General features: G+C 42.8%; 2 protein-coding genes across 5 annotated transcripts in view; both read left to right on the top strand.

The window, feature by feature from the left end:
- Positions 1–1,239: 1,239 nt before the first annotated feature.
- On the top strand, positions 1,240–4,987 carry Dnajc28 (DnaJ heat shock protein family (Hsp40) member C28). Of its 4 annotated transcripts, none has more exons than XM_070030602.1 (2): positions 1,240–1,391; positions 3,778–4,987. In XM_070030602.1, exon 2 carries the CDS (start codon positions 3,800–3,802, stop codon positions 4,961–4,963), a length of 1,164 nt encoding a protein of 387 aa, XP_069886703.1. In that variant the 5' UTR covers positions 1,240–1,391; positions 3,778–3,799; the 3' UTR covers positions 4,964–4,987. The 4 variants fall into 4 exon arrangements, with proteins under 4 accessions (XP_069886703.1, XP_069886700.1, XP_069886702.1 ...); XM_070030599.1 differs by lacking the exon at positions 1,240–1,391 and adding an exon at positions 1,416–2,002; XM_070030601.1 differs by lacking the exon at positions 1,240–1,391 and adding an exon at positions 2,116–2,194.
- A 2,348-nt stretch (positions 4,988–7,335) lies between these two features.
- Positions 7,336–21,784, top strand: part of Tmem50b (transmembrane protein 50B) — a 30,725-nt gene continuing 16,276 nt past the window's right edge. Inside the window, exons 1-3 of the mRNA XM_070030597.1 lie at positions 7,336–7,452; positions 18,187–18,327; positions 21,453–21,559. Coding sequence (XP_069886698.1) covers positions 18,229–18,327; positions 21,453–21,559 — 206 coding nt within the window. The 5' untranslated portion in view covers positions 7,336–7,452; positions 18,187–18,228. The remainder of the gene's footprint in view (positions 7,453–18,186; positions 18,328–21,452; positions 21,560–21,784) is intronic.

Below are 21,784 nucleotides of genomic sequence, written 5' to 3'. Positions count from 1 at the left end.
CTAGCAAAAAAAAAAAAAAAAAAAATCTAACTGTACCTCCAGCAGTTCAAGTGGTAGAGCACCAGCCTCCAGTGTAAAAACTAAGGGATAGCACCTAGGTCCTAAGTTCAAGCCCCAGTAACAGCACAAAAAAAGAAAAAAAATTGCTCTATGACAGGATAGACCAGAAAAATGAGGCATGGAACAGCCAAAGTTTCAGAGACAAACATTAATGAAGGGCTTGGTTTAAAGCATATGAGCACTATTTTTGTTGTAACCTTTACATTCTCATAAGCTGCAACATTTAATAAGAAAGGAACAGGACTGGGAAGGTGGCTCAGTGGTAGAGCGCTTGCCTTGCATGCATGAGGCCCTGGGTTCGATTCCTTAGCACCACAAAAGCAAAAAGAAAAAATCCGGAAGTAGCGCTGTGGCTCAAGTGGTAGAGCGCTAGCCTTGAGCTAAAGAGCTGAGGGACAGCGCCCAGGCCCAGAGTTCAGGCCCCATGACCGGACCCAAAAAAATAAAAATAAAAAGGCTGAAGAACAGTGGCTCTCCAAATAATTCATGTGCTCTGGGAACTGAACAAGGATATATAGAGACAGCAACTCTCTCCAACCTTGTCTGTTTGCTCAAATAATTTGTGTTCTCTGGATACTGAGCAAGGATCTTTATTATTATTATTATTATTATTATTATTATAAAGGTGACATGCAGAGTGGTTAGTTACTTAAGTCAGGTAAAGAGGTATTTCTTTTTGGACAACATCACCCCTTCCCTCTGAGCAAGGATATATTGACAATACTTATTCTGGGGTTGAAACAAATACCAAAAACCCCACACCACACAATTCTGGGCACGAAGAAGTTCAAATAAAAACATTTATCTCAGGGGATGGCCAACTTAAAAGGGAACATGTAGTAACATCTGTCCTCTAAAGGGATGTCCAGACATCAATGATCCAAAGTTCGTCAACAGGCCAATCCCAACTGATAAAACGATGCAGAGGAACAATGATTAAGCCCAGTGTTGTATCAAAGGGGACACCACTTATCTTGAAGTGAATTTGAGCCAAACCCTCAAGCTACCTTGGTGATGTTAAAGCACCCATTGTACCTGGTATCAGAGTATTCTCACCCAAGCCTGCGTGGTGGCCAGGCCTCGTTCCAGGAGAACCCCCTCCCTGTTAGATCACTGCTTCTGGGTTCCTTCCCACCGGTTTGGAAACTGCTGGGCCCAAGGATGGGTTTTTGATAACAGTTCCTGGGAGTGTGGAAGACTGTGGTGTTTAAGTTCATCAGTGAAGCTAGCAGACCCCTTTTTATTTTGTTTTCTGGTGCGTCCCCAACTCCTACAATCGCCTGGCCATGCAGGCTGCTCAAGAAGTACTAGCTTTACCAAAGACCGGCTCGGTATGTCTGGGTTAGTTTCTTTCTTTCTTTTTTTTTTTTTCTGATCAAGCTGCAAATTTTTATTTTTCACACAGGGGTATTTATATGCTTGGAATGAGGAAGCTTTTTCATTGGCCGTTAAGGAGCTTTTTCATTGGCCATAGCAGCTGCTGGGTTAGTTTCTTAAGCAGCATGGCGACTTAGGCGAAGATCGCTCAGGTCTCAGCGCAGGTGTTTCCACTTGCAGACCCGGATGGGACTATTTAAGTCCAGTTGGGACAAACGGCTTAATCTTCCCTACTCCTGAACAAGCGACCCTCCGAATCACAAAGACACCGGCTCCCGGCCCATCCTGCAAACCCTGCACACGTCGCCCTAGGCCAGGACACTGAGTGCCAAGCCTCACGCGTTCCAGCAGCTACGCTAGATACCCTGGAGGCCGGCTGCCACAGCGCCTTCCGGGAACTACAACTCCCACAATCCCAATCTACCGAACCACCTCCGCTCAGGGAGGGGGCTGGGGGCGGAGCTGATGGCTCCCGGGCCGGACCCGGGCCGGACCCGAGCCTCTTGAGCTGTCCGACTGTGTCTTCTTGGGTGAAGTTATGTAAGAGAGATGACCACTTGTAATGGTAAGCCAAGTCATCTGTCACAGTCAAGTGTGGATTCTATTCTCGGTCTCCCCTAGACACTCCTCGGTGTAGAGCGGCTTAGGGTTAGACAAGCAGGGAACTGGGCTGCAGCTGCGCGGAGCGACAGGACCGTGGTGGCGCGCATGCGCCTGGGGGTGGGCGTCCCTGAGCCCCTGGGCCCTGAAGGTGAAGGTGAGTGAGAAGTCCAGGTGGGACGTGTCCCAGAGCTGGAGTGACACTTCTTCTAATCACACCTGTAGACATAACGATCTCCATCCAGCCGTCTCTAAAATCCACGACTCCAATTGCTCATCAAATAAGGGCTCCCAGGAGCTCTGTTTTCGTGTTTACATGTAACCTCAGTACAGTTAAGCCATTTCCCGTATTTCATCGTCATTGTCCATGTACAAGTCTTTCTCCACTATTGCACCAAGCATCTTTAATATACCAGTGAACATTTGGGGTTGGGGTGGGGAGTTTGTTAACCTTTCGTTTTGGTTTTCCTTGCACCCAGCACCTAGCTCCTTCCTAAACTGCTTTGGATACTATTTCAATCTAGTACCAAGTACAAACATTCTTTCTAATGTTCTCTGTTTCATGTATAGTAAGTCTTTTTGTGAGAAAATTCTCGAAAATATGACAAGGTACACTTAAAATTGGTGCTGATTAAATGTATAGCCTGCTGAGGATAAAATTAAGCAAACCTCTGTATTATATCCTAAAATATTTTGCTTATACCTTATTATGAGGCTTGACTAAGTTGATTAATCCTAATTAGACCTATGTTTTCTCATATAATGATATGATTTGATTTGGTAATTTCTAAGAACTTTGAAGCTCTAAAATTCTGTGGTCAGTAAGTAGAATCCAGATTAAGTCACAATGTATTGATGCTGACCATCATCAACATTCATTCTCCAGCTACAGTAAAATATAGCTAGAAAAATTGATAGCAGCAGAACAACAAACTGTCCCATATTGTATTTGAAACTTCATACCCTACTTTTTTCTTTTTTGTTTGTTTGTTTTTTGTGCTAGTCCTTGGCTTGAACTCAGAGCCTGGGCACTATACCGGAGCTTTTTTTTTTTTTTTTTTTTTTTGCTATTTCTCTACCACTTGAGCCACAGTAATTGGAAATAAGAATTTCATGGGCCGGGCGCCCGTGGCTCACGCCTGTAATCCTAGCTCAGGCGGAGATCTGAGGATCATGGTTCAAAGCCAGCCCGGGTAAGAAAGTCCAGGAGACTCATCTCCAATACAAACCACTAGAAAACCGGAAGTGGTGCTGTGGCTCAAGCAGTAATGCGCTAGCCCTTGATCTGAAGAGCTGAGAGACAGCGCCCAAGCCCAGAGTTCAAGCCCCACGACCGACCACAAAATAAAAAAGAATTTCATGGACTTCCCTGTCCAGGCTGGCTTTGAAAGCAATCCTCAGGTCTCAGCCTCCTGAGGAGCCTCCTCAGGATTACAGGCATGAGCCACCCACCACTGCCAGGCCCTACATCCCCCCCCTTTTTTTTTTTGCCAGTCCTGGGGCTTGAACTCAGGGCCTGGGCACTGTCCTTTAGCTTCTTTTGCTCAAGGCTAGTGCTCTACCACTTGAGCCATAGTGCTACTTCCAGCTTTTTCTGTTTATGTGGTGCTGAGGGCTTCATGCATGCTAGGCAAGTACTCTACCACTAAGCCACATTCCCAACCCCTATAAGACATAGCTGAAAATACAACTCTGCTAATAGTACAACCTTGCTAACCTATATCATTTGTTGTTTCATAGATCGTTAGGAAGAACTCTGGAAATGCTAAAGAACTCAATGCATGTGATGATGGCTCAGGTCTTAAGATCCCATTTGACGAGTGCTTCATTGATTCCTACTCTAGTGAAAATGCTACCATACCTTAGTGTCGTTAGAAACAGGATGATGTCTACCCATAAATCCAAAAAGGAAATCAGGGAATATTACAAGCTGCTGAATCTAAATGAAGGCTGCTCTGCAGACGACGTCAGGGAATCTTTTCATCAGCTTGCCAAGCAATATCATCCAGACAGCGGCTCTACTAATGCTGATTCTGCAGCATTTATAAAGATTGAAGAAGCTTATAGGAATGTGCTTTCCCATGTGATTGAAGAAGCAAATGCCAGACGGAACAAAGTTGTTGAAGCAGAAGAAGAGGAAGAAAATTTCAAATACAATACACCCCAACACCGACATTATTTAAGTTTTGAAGGTATTGGCTTTGGGACCCCAAGTCAACGAGAGAAGCAGTATAGGCAATTTAGGGCAGACCGTGCTGCTGAGCAAGTGATGGAGTATCGAAAGCAGAAACTGCAAAGGCAGCATTTCACTAATAGCTTAACTGTTCAAGATGTAAGACACAGTAGAGAACAGAAGATCACTCAAGCCATCGAGCGTTTAGTGGAGGACCTCATTCAAGAATCAATCGCAAAAGGAGATTTTGACAATCTCAGTGGAAAAGGAAAACCTCTAAAAAAGTTTTCTGGCTGTTCATATATTGATCCCATGACTCACAACTTGAACAGAATATTGATAGATAATGGGTACCAACCAGAGTGGATCTTAATGCAAAAAGAAATAACAGATACCATTGAGAAACTCAGAGAAGCAATTTTAGTATCAAGGAAAAAGCTTGGGAATCCAATGACAGCAATGGAACAGCAGCAGTGGAAGCAGGTCTGTGAGCAGTTCCAAGAAAACATCAGAAAGCTCAACAAGCGAATCAATGATTTTAATTTAATAGTTCCCATCCTTACCAGGCAAAAAGTCCATTTTGATGCACAGAAAGAAATTATCAGAGCCCAGAAGATGTATGAGACCTTTATAGAAACAAAAGAAGTCACTGATAAAATCTCCAATGACAAGAATCCAGGAGAAGAAAAACCAACTGGAAGCCAGGCAAGGGTTTTAAACTGGTGGAATCTCTGGAAATTTATTAAAATCTGACTATTTTGATGCTCATGGCCACGAGACTGCCTTCAGTTGTGCTGACTTCCCCCATTGAGCCTGAAAGTTATTGCTGTGCCCCAAGAATTTGAGAATATTGTGTCTTTTTACTTTTCATGAAATAATTGTATCCCTGATGATGTGTGGGGAAACTATAAGAAATGGAGTCAGAGAAGTCTTCGACAGCTTTTCTCTGAGGATATATCGAGAAAAGAAGAGAAACCACTTAAGAAATAATCCATTCCAGGGTTTAAATGTTAAGTCTCTGGGTGGAATGGTCAAGAACTATGACTCACACATAGGAATCATACAGAGTATTATATAAGGCTTAGTATAGTTTTAAGCTTTAATAAAAGCAGCCATTGCTTGCCATTTTCAAACAAGTACTTAAATACAAAGTATGTATCATCAAAACACTGAAGTTATAGTAAAATTTAGCCAATTGCACCTCCAGATGACACATGCTTTGTACAAGTTTGATGCTTGTAAATTCCTGATCTTACTAAAGCTCAAAACTTTTGGGCCACACACTACATGGAGGAATACTGAAATCAGGAAATTTCTCTAACAGGATTGACTATTCCTTATTGTAAAGGTGGTCTCTGTAGGTACTGAATGAAGAAAACACTGAACATCCAAGTTGTACTTTTTCCTAACTCCATGATTTATTGGCTACAGAATCATTCATACAACGTAGTCATTTAGAGAATTCACTTTAAAGGGTTTATATATTTTTCCTCACTTTCCAGAGGAGGCAAAATTCTTTAAACTCAATGCAAATGTAAAAGTTCACTTTTAATTTCTCTGATTATAGATTGAAATGCCATTTCTATACATTTATCTTAGGTTTCCCTGTGTCTGAAAACAGACCTCTCCCAAAGGTTTTGTTAGCAATGCGAAAAACTTCTTGTCTTAGGGTCCTGATTTGCAGTCTTAGGGAAAGCTGTCTGATTTTTGTGTGTTTACATCTTTGACAACTGACCAGAAATTAATAATTCATGAGCTTCATGTTGGGTCTTGTTCACTTTCAGAAACTGGATATTTTGGGGAGAGGCCCCCCATGGGGGGAGGCTACATTGTTGCTTTTGCCAAAGAATGGGGCACTTTAAAAGGAGAAGCTGATTTTGTTTCCAGAGTGCTAGGAGATAAATGCTACTCAGAAGGGTAATATTCCAAACATTCTGATTTTTTAGACTCATTATTTTGTTGGTTTTTTTTGTTTTTGTTTGTTTTTTTTGTTTTTGGTCCTGTTGTGGGGCCTGAACTCTGGGCCTGGATGCTGTCCCTCAGCTCTTCAGCTCAAGGCTAGCACTCTACCACTTGAGCCACAGCACCACTTCCGGCTTTTTTCTTTTTGCTTATGTGGTGCTGAGGAATCGAACCCAGGGCCTCAGGCATGCCATGAAAGCACCCTACCACTGAGTCATCTTCCCAGCCCAAGACCCATTATTTTGAAAAGTGTGTCATAGTTTAAACCTACATCTTCAAGAGGATATTTGTAGCCTTTCTATTTAAGACAATGGGGATATTAACATGTGATTTTAAAAAGTGATGGTGATGTATTTCTGTAAAATTGTGACAGGAAATACAGTTTTAAAAATAATTACAGATTTAAAACATGTTAGAAACCTATGATTATGATTTTTGTTTAAAACGAGTTAGATATAAGAGGCCTAATTATGTTGCTACAAACACCAGTGAAACAATTTTCAATATTGGGTAATGAGACTTGTTTCTTATTGAATATTTCAATGAATGAGAAAATAAGCAAACTACTCAGTTCTACGACATGCATAAATGTCTATATTAATAAAGTTGAGGTTAATAAAGTTAATTTAATGTTGTATAAGCACCTATAGTAGTAATAACTATTTTTTGTCTGACCAAATAAATGGCTTTAAAAATATTTTTGATTAATGAAATGAAAACTATGGTGTAAATTCTGCATGTTAGGAGAGCAAATTCCTTTTATAGAAAGAGACTTATTTAGCCGAATTTCAAGCCAGCAAAGGGCTTTGAGTTAGTCTGTCAGAATTTGTTGTTTTCTGACACCTCTTTTACGATCCAGCACTAACCTGGTCTACACTGCCACAAACCATTAGGTCTGGACTAAGTCTGGACCACTGCTCCAGAAGGCTGGCTGAGTCCTCAACCTCACCCCACCCCGCAGCTCCCCCAGGTCCCAGGCCGGCCACTGGCTGCTTCCGATTGGCTGTTACGGTTTACACGCGCAGTGCCCCGCTAACTCCCTTTCTCCGCCCCCTGGCGTCCAGCTCCGCCCCTTTGGAGCCAAGCCCCGCCCCCTCGAGCCACTTGCTGGGTGCCGATTGGTTCCTGTGGTGAGCACGTCGTGTTGCCCCGTCCCAGCGGCATCCTCGCCGGGCTCTAGCCGGCTGCTCGGAGCTCCGCGGCTGAAGTGGAGCGGGTCGACGCCGGCCTGGCTGCGGCGCCGATTTTACCTCTCTGCGCGCTCTCCTGAGGTCTCTGAGGTAAAACAGTCCTTTCTCTCTAAGTGAGTCGCCATCTTAGTTGCCTAGAGTTCCAGGTTCTTTTTCGGGATACTTGCCCGCTGGGGAAGTGCTGCGGTAGCGCCTGGCCCGGTGTGCCCGGTGCCGCCTGACCTGCGGGGCTGGGCTTCCTCCGGCCCCCGCTGCTGCCCGAGGACCCGCCGTGGCCCTCACGCGTCCGCCACCCCCTCAGCCGGGGCGGCCGCTCCGCCGCGGACGCCGGCCCGTCGGGTCGCTTTCCGGCCCGCGCGGGGTGAGGGCCGGCGGGGTGACCGACCCGCGGGATCTGGCTGCCGCTGCGGCCGCCCCACCCCCGCCCCGAGGCCCGCACGGGTGTCGGGCGCCTCCAGCTCTCCACTTCTTGGGTTTGCTCTGAACCGTGGCAAGGAATCCGTCTTCGCTGTGGGCGACCTTCTGCCTGCCCCTCGCTGAGATGGGCAGGAGAAATGGGAGAGGGACCCAGGACTTTAGGGAAATGGATCCCAGGTGTCGGGTGTCCGGCTAGATAGGTAGCTGAGCTTCGTCACTGTGGCGGTGGTAGCTGCGGTTAGGCTATTCACTTTGTTTTTAATCCGCAAATGGTGTACAGGGAGGTTACAATCTGACCTGTCCTTGTATGCATAGCGCGCTGCGTGATCAGAGCCAGCCCCGCCGTCAGTAGGTTGACTTGCGAGTGGACCATTAGGAGCGACTTAAGCCTGAAAGGTAAATCAGGGAGGGACCTCTTCACGCCAAAGCGGCGCCCTGGCGGAGCTGGAGCTCCAGCCGTCCTGCCTCGGCGGTGGAAGGAAGGGGCGTGGTAGTGCTCGCTTCCCAAGTAATGCACGTGTAATCCTCTTGATCGGGATTTTCAGAGCCTGGGATCTCTGGGAGCGGTTCACCTCTTGTCTCCAAGTACTTGTGCTGTGCATCCCTTTTCTTTGCAATTCAGGAAGCTCTTAGTATAGTCTTCGGTCTCTGTCTTTCCAGCTTCTGTAAGCTTCCCACGTGTAAAACCAACATTAAACGTTTTAACCTAGCGAGTTTAGGGCTGGCAGAACTCTGCAATCTCCAGTCCTGACGCTTGAACTCAGGACCTAGGCTCTGCCCTTGACCGTCTTTAAAAGCACAAGGCTAGCGCTCCACCACTTGAGCCACAGCACCACTTCTGGCTTTTTCTAAGTAGTTTATTGGAGATAAGAGTCTCACGGACTTTTCCTGGTTTGGAACCTTAGTACTTCAGATCTCAGTCTCCTTAGTAGCTAGGATATAGTCACCCACACTCGCCCCGCTTCGGGTTTTTGCTAGTTTATTGGAGATAAGAGTCTCATGGACTTTCCTGCCAAACGGAGCTAATCCTTTGATCTCAGCCTCCTGAGTCACTAGGATTACAGATTGAACCACAGGCACCTAAGTAAAAATTTTCGTATTTTATCTGTATTGGCCTTTGTGAATGATAACCATAACACTGAGGTATAAAGAGGATATCAACTAAAACAGTGAAATAATGAAGCGATATATAAAAAATAAAATTACCTGTTTGGCAATTGACATAAGAACACATTTTCATGTCAGTACCTGCATGGTTTTGTTGTACCCTAATATTTGTGTTTTTTTTTTTAATTTCCCTGGTCTCTTATTCATATACATCCTGGTTTGTTTCCAAGTTTTATCCTAAAAAGCCTAGTATGAAAATTCCTTCTGGCATCAAAGGATGTTTCAGGGAGATTAAAAAACAAACAGATTATTGCATCTTAAATATGCCTTGATTTCAGGAAAGCTGAAACTGAAAGCAGTTAGCTGCCCTGGTTTTGTGAATTAGATGCATTTCTTAAAATCTATTGGTCCTTTTATATAGAGAGACTGTATCAGAGAAAAATTAGAGTGCTGTGTTAAATAATGGGAAATGTATTGACCTCCTTACCACTGAGTGGTGCTGACCTTAAGGTTATGTTGCCTTATTTTGGCTTGGCAGGAGTGAAGAAAGAGGTTTCTTAACATACATATAGGAAGAGGAAATGGGAACTTCGTAATTTGTTTACATTCCATCATCTTGAATACCCAACCATGACAGAAATGCATGTTCTTTTTAAAAATTCATTTATTATAAAATATATGTATAATACATAAATATACTTTTGTGATGCACACTGTGATTCTAGAACTTGGAGAGCTGAGGCAAGAGGATCATGAGTTTGAGTACAACCTGGACTATCATAGTGAGACACTATTTCAAAAGGGAGATAAAAAGACAAAAGCAAAAATACTTCTGCATTGTAGCTCCTACTAGATGATCCCAAAAGTTACAATATCTCCTATTTTTTTCCCCTCCATTGTGAGGCTTGAACTTGGGGCTTGGGTGCTATCCTTGAGCTCTTTCCCTCAAGGATAGTGCTCTACCACTTGAGCCACAGGGCCAATTCCAAAAAATTCTTTTTTTTTTTTTTTGGTCAGTCATGGGCTTGAACTCTGCCTGGATGCTGTCCCTGAGCTTTTTTTTGTTTTTGTTTTTGTTTTTTTTGCTTAAGGCCCATCCTCTACCACTTTGAGCCACAGTGCCTACAATATCTTCTTAATTTCTTTTTTTATTTATTTTGCATATGCTAGGCAGGTGCTCTCCCACCAAGCTGCCTTCTTAATCCAATAGTGGATTGCTCATTAAATAAACCGTGATAACAAAACCATATCCCTCTGAGCATAGATGAGGTCCAAATGCAATTGCTTTCTAGATTTTGGGTTATATTTTTGTCACATTATCTTAAAATCAAACATGACTGTATAAATGAAAGGACAAAAAATAATATGTCACTAGGAGATGAAGGCTTCCAGAAAAAGGTAAGTGGAACAGAAAGGTTTCTTTGTGTGATGGTGTGTCGAGGAGTCCTTAGCCAGGACATCCGACAACTTAATGGCAAGCAGAACCCGGGGGAAAGAGGAGTACTTACTCTGAATTTCTGCTCTTTAGCTCCCTACGGCCAAACCTGCCCAGCCATGGTTAAAAGGGTTGGTCAAAGTGAACCTGCTGCGAGGGAAGAGCAAGGCCTCTGCTGATGCAGGCCTCTGGGCTCCCAGGGGAGTGAGAACTACAACAGCTGTGCTCAAGGCAGCCAATCCAAGTGCGGATAGAAGGCGCCAGGGCATTCTGTCCTCAGGTTGAAAAACTACTAGAGCTGTACTACTTCACATCAGCCTGACTATCCTCTCCTCCTGGGGCACAGTTGGGTTCTCTTTAGAACTCCTGTGTTAGATCTTTCTGTATCCTGTATTGTTGTTTAGTGATGTATTCTCCAGTGGAACTCTTAACTCTCACTCTAGCATTTTTACAAGAAGAGCTACAGTTTTGTTGTGTGTTTTTTTTAAGCCTTTCCTTGTCTGAATATGTTTCCTCGTGCTTGATTGATATTTTGGCTAGTAATTTAATTACAATGGATGTAATTTTCTTTCAGCATTTTGAAGTTACTGCTCCATTCTTACCTGCTTTCAGTGTTAACTGTTCAGAAGTCAAAGTCATTAATGGTTTCTTTTTTTTTTTTTTTTTGTCGGTCATGGGTCTTGAACTCTGGGCCTGGGCACTGTCCTTCAGCTCTTCAGCTCAAGGTGAGCACTCTACCACTTGAGCTTACAGCACCACTTCCGGTTTTCTGGTGGTTTATTGGAGATAGGAGTCTCACGGTCTTTCCTGCCTGGGCTGGCTTTGAACCTCGATCCTCAGATCTCAGCCTCCTGAGTAGCTAGGATTATAGGCGTGAGCCACCAGCGCCCAGCTTTCATTATGGTTTCTTAATCCTTTGTATGTGACCCTTTTCTTTCTCCTCTCTGTAAATTTATACAACCTACATTTGGTGTCAGTCTTTTAAACTATAAAATAATGTTTGGATCCAATGGATTCAGTATTCAATGGACCCTTTAAGTCTTAGAAATGGAAGATAGGGGGAAATTCATCGAATCATCTGCATTTTGAATAATTTAATTTGTTTTTTTTGTTTTTTGTTTTTGGTTTTTTTGGGGGGACGTGGGGTCCGGTCGTGGGGCCTGAACTCTGGCCCTGGGCGCTGTCCCTCAGCTCTTCAGCTCAAGGCTAGCACTCTACCACTTGAGCCACAGTGCCACTTCTGGCTTTTTTTTTTCTACTTATGTGGTGCTGAGGAATCGAACCCAGGGCCTCATGCATGCAAGGCAAGCGCTCTACCACTGAGCTACCTTCCCAGCCCCTGCTTTTCACCTTTTATTTGGCTTTATATTTATTTTATATGAGTTAGAGATGCTTAGCAAGTTTTGTTCCTTTGTTTTATGTGACTTACAAGTCAGAAGGCAAGTGAGCATTCCAAGATTAAATATGTAAAATGCTTTCCCCTAAGTATGTAAGATCTCTGAATAATTCATGCTGTTTGATTTTAAGGCCTATAAAATATAGTGCCTAGAAACCAATTTATGGCTAACTCAAGAAAACTGTTCCTAGACTCTTTGTCAAGGTTTGTCCCAGGAGTAACTGTCAAGGTCACTGCAGATCTCATTGGACTGTGTTCCTCTTCCATTTGACCACAGTGTTCCTCTAAATTGTGGCTATTTCTCTCTTTTTCCTTTCTGTTTTCATATAGACAAGAGAATACTTTCTCCTCATGAAATGAGAGAAATGCTGTGAAAGTGTATCTCGATGGACAGCAATATATTGTGATAGTTATGAGCACAGATTCCCGAATCAGATGTGAACATTAGTGGAAAAACTCCTTGCAAGCTGTTCAGCACTGGCAAGTTAGCAATTCTCTAAGCCGTTTCAGTTATGTGAGGATAATAATAGTAACTGCCTCGGTGTGTGTGTGAAGACTGAACGGAATAAATGGTCTCAATAAGGAGGTTTTTCTGAAAATTAAATGGAGCCATCTGTAAGGAGCTTAATATGGTAATCAACTTGTAACTAATACTAATTCTAGGGAAAGCTGAAGATTCTGTTTTTTGTTTCAACTTGGCCATTATGTTTTGCTCTGGATATTTAGATCTAATATTTTGATGTTTGCGTTGTGTTTTGTTTTCTTACTTGCTTTATTTATTTTTTGCGCTGGTAGTTTGGCCTTCATTGGAGGTAAGTGTCTCGCAGAGTTTCCTGCCTTCCTGTCTTGGAAGTGAATAGCGATTTTCTTTCCTTACCTCCTACATAGCTAGGATTATTCGTCTGTGTAGCTAGCATTATTGCCACTGCTTACTTGTTTTATGTGATGCTGAGGAATTCCCCCAGGGCTTCAAGGGTACTAGGCAAGAACCCTACCATTCCTAGACCAATAACCTTTTTTTTTTTTTTTTTGCCAGTCTTAGGGCTTGAACTCAGGGCCTGGGCACTTTCCCTAAGCCTCTTTGTGCTCAAGGCTAGTGCTCTAACACGAGCTACAGTGCCACAAAGCCTGCCCAGGCTGGCTTTGAACCAGGATCCTCAGCTCTCAGCCTCCTGAGTAGCTAGGATTACAGGTGTGAGCCACTGATGCCTGGCTTCATTTTTTTTTTCTATTGTGGAAATACTGTACAGAGGGGTTACAATTACATGGGCAAGACAATGAGTACATTTCTTATCAAGCATTGTAACCTCCTCTGTTTCCCCTTCCCATCCCTTCCCATCCTCCCTACCCTTCCCCCCCCCACCAAAGTTGTAAAGTTCATTTTCTACATACTACTTGTACATTTCATTGTTACAATGAAATGTACAATTTGTTTTTTAATGATTTGTTTTTCCCCTTCCCCTCCACAAGTTATACCGACATCAAATACAGTGATAACAGGAGTTATACTGTGGGGGAGGGACATAGCAACAAAGAAATAATCTTATAATTGTGTTAGAAACAATCACATGAAAGAAAAAAAACATTTGAATACATATCTTAGGGTTCATTTCCCTAACAGAGGCTTCCATTTTTTTAATGGTAAATTATAATTTAACTTTTTTTAATGTTAACTGCCAGGCACCAGTGGCTCAAGCCTGTAATCCTAGCTACTCAATAAGCTGAAGTCTAAGGATTGCAGTTCAAAGCCAGCCTGGTCAGGAAAGTTCATGAGTCTCTTATGTCCAATTGGTAGTGTACTCGCCTTGAACACAAAGCTCTAGGGATAGATACCCTCCAGGCCCTGAGTTCAGCCCCAAGACTAGCAAATACATAAACAAACAAAAAAACAAATATCTAGGCATTCTTGGCTCAAGCTATGTTATCTCTAATTAACCAAGGGAAAGAAAGCCCAAAATGGAGATGTGGCTAATGTGGTAGAGCACCAAGCCTTGAGCAAAACGCCAAACAGAAAGTATGAGGCCTTGAGTACAAGAAAAATAAATCAACTGTTTTCTACTCTTTTGCACTAGTATATAAATTTTCTAATGAAAGCTCATTTTGTCATTCTTTACCTCTCCTCCACACACACATTGACATTCTGCATATATATAGAACATGTTCGAGAGAAGTGATTTATTACCCACTGTATGTGGTTATGTGGAGGTCTAGTTTGATACTGGGCAGCCAGTAATCAAAGCAACACAGGAAACAGAGATGAGTTGTGATTTGATACACGGACCTCCACATTTTCTCCCTGAGATTTACTTAGCTACACTGGTGACTTAAGGTACAGTTCATTACTGAGAAACTCAAATCTATGATCTCTGTCTTAAACCAGCTGTCTTCCCTCCATCTCTACCCGTACCATGTCCTGCAGGCATATCAAATGTACAACCTTCAAACTAATTCTCTCCCATTTTTCCTTTCTGTGCTCTCCGTTTTCATTAAGGATCAGTCAAGGCTTTAGCCAAGAAACCCTATAACAGCCCTGTAACTACTTCCTGCCTTATTGCTAATACTGGTTCAATATTTCTCTAATCAAAATCATTTTTGTAGCTTTGTGCAGTTTGACCTCCACTTATCCTCATTCTTTCCCTGTTTAGAATGATGGCAGGTAGTTCTCTTTTATGTTTTTCTTCAATTCCTCTTTTACACTTTGTCACTAAGATTACCTTTGTAAATGACAGACTTGATCCTGTCACTCCTTGCTTATAAACCTTTGTGTTTCCCTATTGCTTAGAACATGGATCCTGAAAGTATCATGTGGGCAACTCTGACTGGCTACTTCTTCTTCTTTTTTGGAGGGGGTTAGTTCTGGGACTTGGACTCAGGGCCTTGGCACTGTCACTTTCACCCAAGACTGACTCACTTTGAGCCACAGCACCACTTCTGGCTTTTTGGTGGTTCATTGAAGATAAGAGTTTCATGGAGCCAGCTGGCTTCAAACTGTGATCCTCAAATCTCAGCCTCCTAAAGTAGCGAGAATTACAGGCATAAGCCATTGGCATTGCACTGTGGCTTCTGCCTTTGTAAATACAAGTCTTATTGGAACACAGCCATGCTAATTTATTTATGCTCTACATATGTCTGCTTTCATGCTCTGAATTGAATAGTTGTGACTAAGGTGGTATGGCCCACCAAACCTGAATTGTTTACTCTCTGGTTCTTTGTGTGTGTGTATACAGGATAATTGAACATGGGGCCCTTCACCCTCACTTGGCTTGTTCCCTCAAGGCTGACATGCTACCACTTAAACTGTATCTTCACTTGTAGATTATTGGTGGTTAATTGGAGTCTCAAGGACTTCTCTGCCTGAGCTGGCTTCAAAGGGCAATCCTGAGATCTCATCCTCTTGAGTTGGTAGAATTCCACTCTCTGGTTCATTCAGAAAATATTTACCAATCCCTGGTTTTCAGGATAGAGCTAAACAATCATTGATGATCCAACAGGTTAGTTATTTTTACTCTAAAAATAGCTGGGCATGGACACTCACACCTGTAATCTAGCTACTTGATAAGTAGAGAGCCAGAAAAGTAGAGATATGGAGGATTGCACTTCCAGGCCAGCCTGAGCAAAAAGTTTTGAAGAGGGCTGGGAAGGTGGCTCAGTGGTAGAGTGCTTGCCTTGCATGCATGAGGCCCTGGATTCGATTCCTCAGTACCACATACACAGAAAAAGCTGGAAGTGGTTCTCAGCTCAAGTGGTAGAGTGCTAGCCTTGAGCTGAAGAGCTGAGGGACAGCACCCAAGCCCAGAGTTCAGGCCCCACAACCGACAAAAAAATAAATAAATAAAAGAGTTTTGAAGACTCCATCTTAACCAAGAATAACTGAAGTGGTAAGTGCCTGTCATCCCAGCTATACAAGTATCACAAATAGGTGAATGACAATCCAGACCAATCTGGGCATAAACCATAGATCCAATTTCAAAAATAAGGTAAAAACTGGGAGAGAGTAAGAGAAAGGGTAACATTGTCCAAAAGAAATATACATTTTACTTGACTTATATACCTGTAATCCCTCTGTACATCACTGTTATAATAACAAAAATAAAAAAAATAAAGAGCTATAGGCATGGCTCAAGTAGTAAAGCACCTGTCTAACCAAGTGTGCAAATATGAGGGGTGTGTGTGTGTGCTATGTATTTTATGCTTAAAGAACCATTTATGCCTGGCTCTGGTGGCTCACACTTGCGATCCTAGCTACTCAGGAGGCTGAAATCTGAGGATCGTGGTTCAAAGCCAGCCCAGGCAAGGAAAGTCCATGAGACTCTTATCTCCAATTAACTCCAGAAAACCAGAAGTGGTGCTGTGGCTTAAGTGGTAGAGCACTGGCCTAGGCCCAGAATTCAAGCCCCATGACTGACCAAAAAAACCCACAAAAAGCATTTATAAGAGGCTATATGGAAAATGACTTTACAATGAACTTCATACAGGAAATAAATTTCATTGTTTTAACCTTTAACCAGAACATTACCATGTTACAGTTAAATTCATGATGTCCTTCCTTACACTTGCTTTTAACTAGTTACTATTTAATCCTTCATTAATAATTCATTAATATATCCACATACTATGTTGATTAAATGTACCCATAGTGCTTTTAATTGTTTATGGGTTTAAAGTATTGCCTAGTCACCTTGAAATCGTGAAGACTTGGTATTGTTCAGGATGTCTGGAAAATCCCAGGGTGTTTTCCAGCCCTACCTCACTTGGCAGCACTGAAACTCCAAAATGTCTTGCATATTGGTGGGCAACAGCTAGAATCTCTTCTCAGCTATTTTAGCCATCCAGCTGTTTTGGTTTTTGTGTTGTTGGGGGGTTTTGCTTTGGAGTCTGCATCTACTGGGTAGGAAGGAATTGGTCAGAAATGAGCAGGGGTGTATATTGAAGTGTTTAAGGTTTTCTATCTTACTCCTTTCCATAATTTCCCCCTGGATTTCCAGCTGCTCTGCCAGTCCTGGACTTCTGTCTTCTGACATCTTAAGCCAGTAGTGCTATGGCTTTGGCTTGAGTTTTAGCTACTCTGTACCACAGGGAGTTGGGAATGGGATTGGCGTGGGTTTGCTATGGGGAAAAGCTATATAAAAATGGATGCTAGCTGGGTTCCGGTGGCTTACGCCTGTAATTCTAGTTACTCAGGAGGCTGAGATCTGAGAATCACGGTTCAAAGCCAGCCTGGCAGGAAAGTCCATGAGACTCTTATCTCCAGTAAACCACTCAGAACACTGGAAGTGGCACCATGGCTCCCGTGGTAGAGCACTGGCCTTGAGCTAAAGAGCTGAGGGACAGCGCCCAGGCTCAGAGTTCATGCCCCATGACCAACAAAAATAAATAAAAATTAAAAATAGATGCTATCATGGGTTTTCTTTCTTTCAAGGGTAAAATCCCTTTCAGATTCTGTTTTCTCTTCAAAGAGTAATTGCCAATATTTTTCAAATCTTTTTCTTTTTAGAATTTGTGTTGGTTCTGAGTCTCCTATTGAACACAGTCTCTTGTTTTTTGAAGATTTCCATAGTATGTTTCATTTAGTTCTTTATTCACAACCTTTCTCTCCTTCGTTATCTATTGCTGCATTAACTCAGAGTCTAGTGGCTTACAACGGCCATCTTATTATACGTACTAGATTATGTGGGTCAGCACTCTATTTCATGTATCTGGCATCTTAGAGTTTTTCTAGGGCTCAAAGTTTGGAAGTGATGATGCAGCTCAGATAGCAGCACTTAGAAATATTATAACTCAGACTGGGAAGGTGACTCCGTGGTAGAGTGCTTGCCTCACATGCATGAGGGCCTGGGTTTGATTCCGGAGCACCACATAAACAGAAAAAGCTGGAAGTGACACTGTGGCTCCGGTGGTAGAGAGCTAGCTTGGAGCTGAGAGCTGAGGGACAGTGTCCAGGACCAGAGTTCAAGCCCACGACCGACCAAAAAAAGAAAGAAGAAAGGAACATTACAACTCAGCCATTTGGCAGTTGATGTTAAATCCGCCAGATGGAAGCTACATTGCTGCCGTCTCTGCCGTAATCTGGGAAGTTGCGTGGCAGGAGTTACGCAGCATAACTTCCTCTGGTTTGGTTAATATTTATGGTTGACTCAAATTCAGGAGATGTGACACAGTCCACCCCTCAGCAAGAAAAGTATCAAAGAATTTACTGACAGAATTGTTGTTTTTGTTGTGTTTTCTTTTGTGGTGACAAGCATCAAACCCAGGGCTTCCTGTTTGAATGTGCTTTACCACTAAGTTGCCCCCAGCCCCTAAGGCCTACACATGTCTCAATTTGTACTTACCGAAATAATGTGTTTTTCTTAATTTCTTAAAACAGGATCTAAGTTTATATTTAAAGCTTTAAGAAAGGAATGAGGTACTTCATTAGTTCTTAAAACATTTCTTTAGGTTGATTATTCTTTTTTGTCTTTTTTGGTTGTAGGATACAGTCTTTTAATACAAGATTCATGTTTACGGAGTAAAAATGGCAGGCTTCCTAGATAATTTCCGTTGGCCAGAGTGTGAATGTATTGATTGGAGTGAGAGAAGAAATGCTGTGGCTTCTGTGGTCGCAGGCATATTGGTAAGTGTGCAAGCCCTGCTAAATGAGAAGATGTTTATACCTCAGCATGTGCCTGGGGAAATTAGTGTTGATTTCCTTTGAACTGTGAACTATTTTATTTCACTGATATTTTGCAGAATTATTAGGATTCCTAATACTATTTTTTTTAACTACAAAACTTGGTAGGATCTGGGTTTATTTGGTTTTGTGAGTTTTGTTAAACTTAGCATCTTTTCTTCAGTTCTAGTAATAGTATGCCTATAGTAATATAGGCAGCAGCATTTTTAAACTTAATGATACAGTATGTGTAGCTACTTACAGGTGTGCAAAGTATCCAAGTTTGATGTTACCCAGAGTTATCGATGTTCCTTAAAGGTGGGCTATGTAGCCGGGTGCTTGTGGCTCACACCTGTAATCTTAGCTACTCAGGATTCTAAGATCTGAGAATCACAGTTTGAAGCCAGCCCAGGCAAGAAAGTCCATGAGACTCTTCTTTCCAATTAACTACAAAAAAACAAAATCTGAAAGTGGAGCTGTGGCTCAAATGGTAGAGCACTAGCCTTGAGCCTTGAGCACAAAAGCTCAGGGACCAGGAGTTCAAGCCCCAGAACCAGGAGGGGGATGGGAGGGAAAAGCTAGGCTATGTAGCCAGCAGTAACACCTTAGTCTGTGGTAGAACAGAATCTCTGCAGCTGCTCTTCCCCAAGTGATATCATCTCTGTTTCCCAAGTTACTGCATTGGGCACCAGAGGAGGAAGAACTTTGTAGAGGAAATTTTTGCTTAATTTTGTTTGCATTATCTCCTTTTTAAGATTTTTGTACTGCAAATGTAAAAGTATGCAAAAAGTATACAAAAGTAGAGAATGCTATGTAGATCTTTCTCCTCCCTTTCTCCTTGTACTTACTGTACAACTTCAAAAACAAGCAAATGTCTAACTTTATATTCTGTCAGCCATCTCCTGCGTCTACTAACTACATTATTGGAAACACATTTTAGCATCATATATATATTTTTTATTTTTTTTGGTCATGGGGCTTGAACTCTGGGCTTGGGCACTGTCCTTTTTTTGGGGGGTCCAGTTGTCGGGGGCCTGAACTCTGGGCCTGGGCGCTGTCCCTCAGCTCTTCAGCTCAAGGCTAGCGCTCTACCACTTGAGCCACAGTGTCACTTCCGGCTTTTTTCTTTTTGCTTACGTGGTGCTGAGGAATCGAACTCAGGGCCTCATGCATTGCAAGGCAAGCGCTCTACCCCTGAGCCACCTTCCCAACCCCTTGGGCACTGTCCTTGAGCTCTTCAGCTCAAGGCAAGTGCTCTACCACTTGAGCCACAGCGTCACTTCTGGTTTTCTAGTGGTTTATTGGAGATAAAAGTCTCGCGAACTTTCCTGCCCGGGCTGACTTTGAACAGTGTGATTCTCAGATCTCAGCGTCCTGAGTAGCTAGGATTGCAGGTGTGAGCCACCAGCACCCAGCTTCAGCATCTTATATTTTTATCAGTCATTTCTTTTCATATACATTTCTACACTCAGACTTCAATAGAAAAAATAAAATTTATTCAAACAAATGAAAGCAGAAGTAGGACTGAAGATAATTGTAAAAAACATGCAGAATTTTTTAATTGTGACTTTTTGTGTGTGTGTGTTGATCATGAGGCCTGAACTCTGGGCCTGGTCGCTGTCCCTCAGCTCTTCAGCTAGCATTCTACCACTTGAGCCACAGCACCACTTCCGGCTTTTTCTGCTTATGTGGTGCTGAGGAACCGAACCCAGGGTCTCATGCCTGTGAGGCAAGCACTCTACCACTGAGTCACCTTTCCAGCCCCGCAGAATTTTTTAGATGTTTTTTTTGTGTGTGTGTGTGTGTGTGTGTGTGTGTGTGTGTGTGTGTGTGTGTGTGTGTGTGTGTGTGTGTGTGTGTGTGTGTGTGTGTGTGTGTGTGTGTGTGTGTGTGTGTCTATGTCTGTGTGTTTGTGTTCCCTTACTGGAACTTGAACTCAGGGCCTTTCTTGCTTGGCTTTTTGTTGTTGTTGGTTGTGGGACTTGAACTCTGGGCCTGGGTGCAGTCCCTCAGCTCTTCAGCTCAAGACAAGTGCTCTACTACATGAGCCACAGCGCCACTTCCGGTTTTCTAGTGGTTTATTGGACATAAGAGTCTCACGGACTTTCCTGCCCAGGCTGGCTTTGAACCGCGATTCTCAGATCTCAACCTCCTGAGTAGCTAGGATTACAGGCTTGAGCCACCGGTGCCCGGCTTTGCTTAGCTTTTTTGTTCAAGGCTGGCAACTCTACCACTTGAGTCACACTTCCACTTCCAGCATTTTGCTGGCTAATTGGAGATGAGAGTCTCTCAGATTTGTGTCTGAGCTGCTGTCAAACCTTGATCCTCAGATCTCAGCCTCCTGAGTTTGTAAGATTATAGGTTTGAGACACCAGCACTACACCACATTTTCTTAATGAATTCATCAGTTATGGGGAACCTTTCCATTGCTGTGTGGTATGAATAGTTCTGCAATAAATGTGTGTGTGTGAAAGGGCTTTTTTTTTTTTTTGGCCTGTCCTAGGGCTTGAACTCAGGGCCTGGGCACTGTCCCTGAGCTGCTTCTGCTCTACCCCTTGAGCCACAACACTACTTGCCATTTTTTCTGAGTAATTTATTGGAGGTAAGAGTCTCAGACTTTTTTTCCCCAGCTGGCTTTGGTACTAAATATGTATACTTAAAAAAATTAAATAGCTAGACTAATCAACATAAGTTCTAAAAGGTCAATCTCATGATCACTTTCAGCTTAATTGTTTTATGTTAGTATTCACCTCATAATTTGTTTATGATGAACAGCTCGTATTTTATATTAAAAGAATTTGCAGGGGCTGGGGAAGGTGGCTCAGTGGTAGAGCGCTTGCCTTGCATGCATGAGGCCCTGGGTTCGATTCCTCAGCACCACATAAGCAAAAAGAAAAAAGCCGGAAGTGGCGCTGTGGCTCAAGTGGTAGAGCGCTAGCCTTGAGCTGAAGAGCTGAGGGACAGCACCTAGTTCCAGAGTTCAGGCCCCACGACTGGACCAAAAAAAAAAAAAAAAAAAAGTGTCAAGCAGCAGGTATTGTACTAAGTTAGACTTTTAGTGTTTTAATATCTTGGGCTTTTTTCTTAAGTTTTTTACAGGTTGGTGGATCATGATTGATGCTGCGGTGGTATATCCACAAGACTTAAACCATGCTTTTCACACATGTGGTGTATTTTCCACATTGGCTTTCTTTATGTAAGTATAAAGGTATTCTAAATTCAAAATTCAAAATTACTTTTTTTTTTTTGTCGGTTGTGGGACTTGAACTCTGGGCCTGGGTACTGTCCGTCAGCTCCTCAGCTCAAGGCGAGTGCTCTACCACTTGAGCTACAGTGCCACTTCTGGTTTTCCGGTGGTTAATTGGAGATAAGAGTCTCATGGACGAGATGTACAAGTTGTTATGTCGAAAATGAACTTTAC

This window comes from Dipodomys merriami, unplaced genomic scaffold (genome assembly GCF_024711535.1).
Source record: "Dipodomys merriami isolate MVZ:Mamm:240054 unplaced genomic scaffold, mDipMer1.0.p SCAF_2, whole genome shotgun sequence".
NCBI lineage: Eukaryota > Metazoa > Chordata > Mammalia > Rodentia > Heteromyidae > Dipodomys > Dipodomys merriami.
Note: the sequence above shows the minus strand (reverse complement) of the source record. Positions and strands in the feature narration are given on the sequence as shown.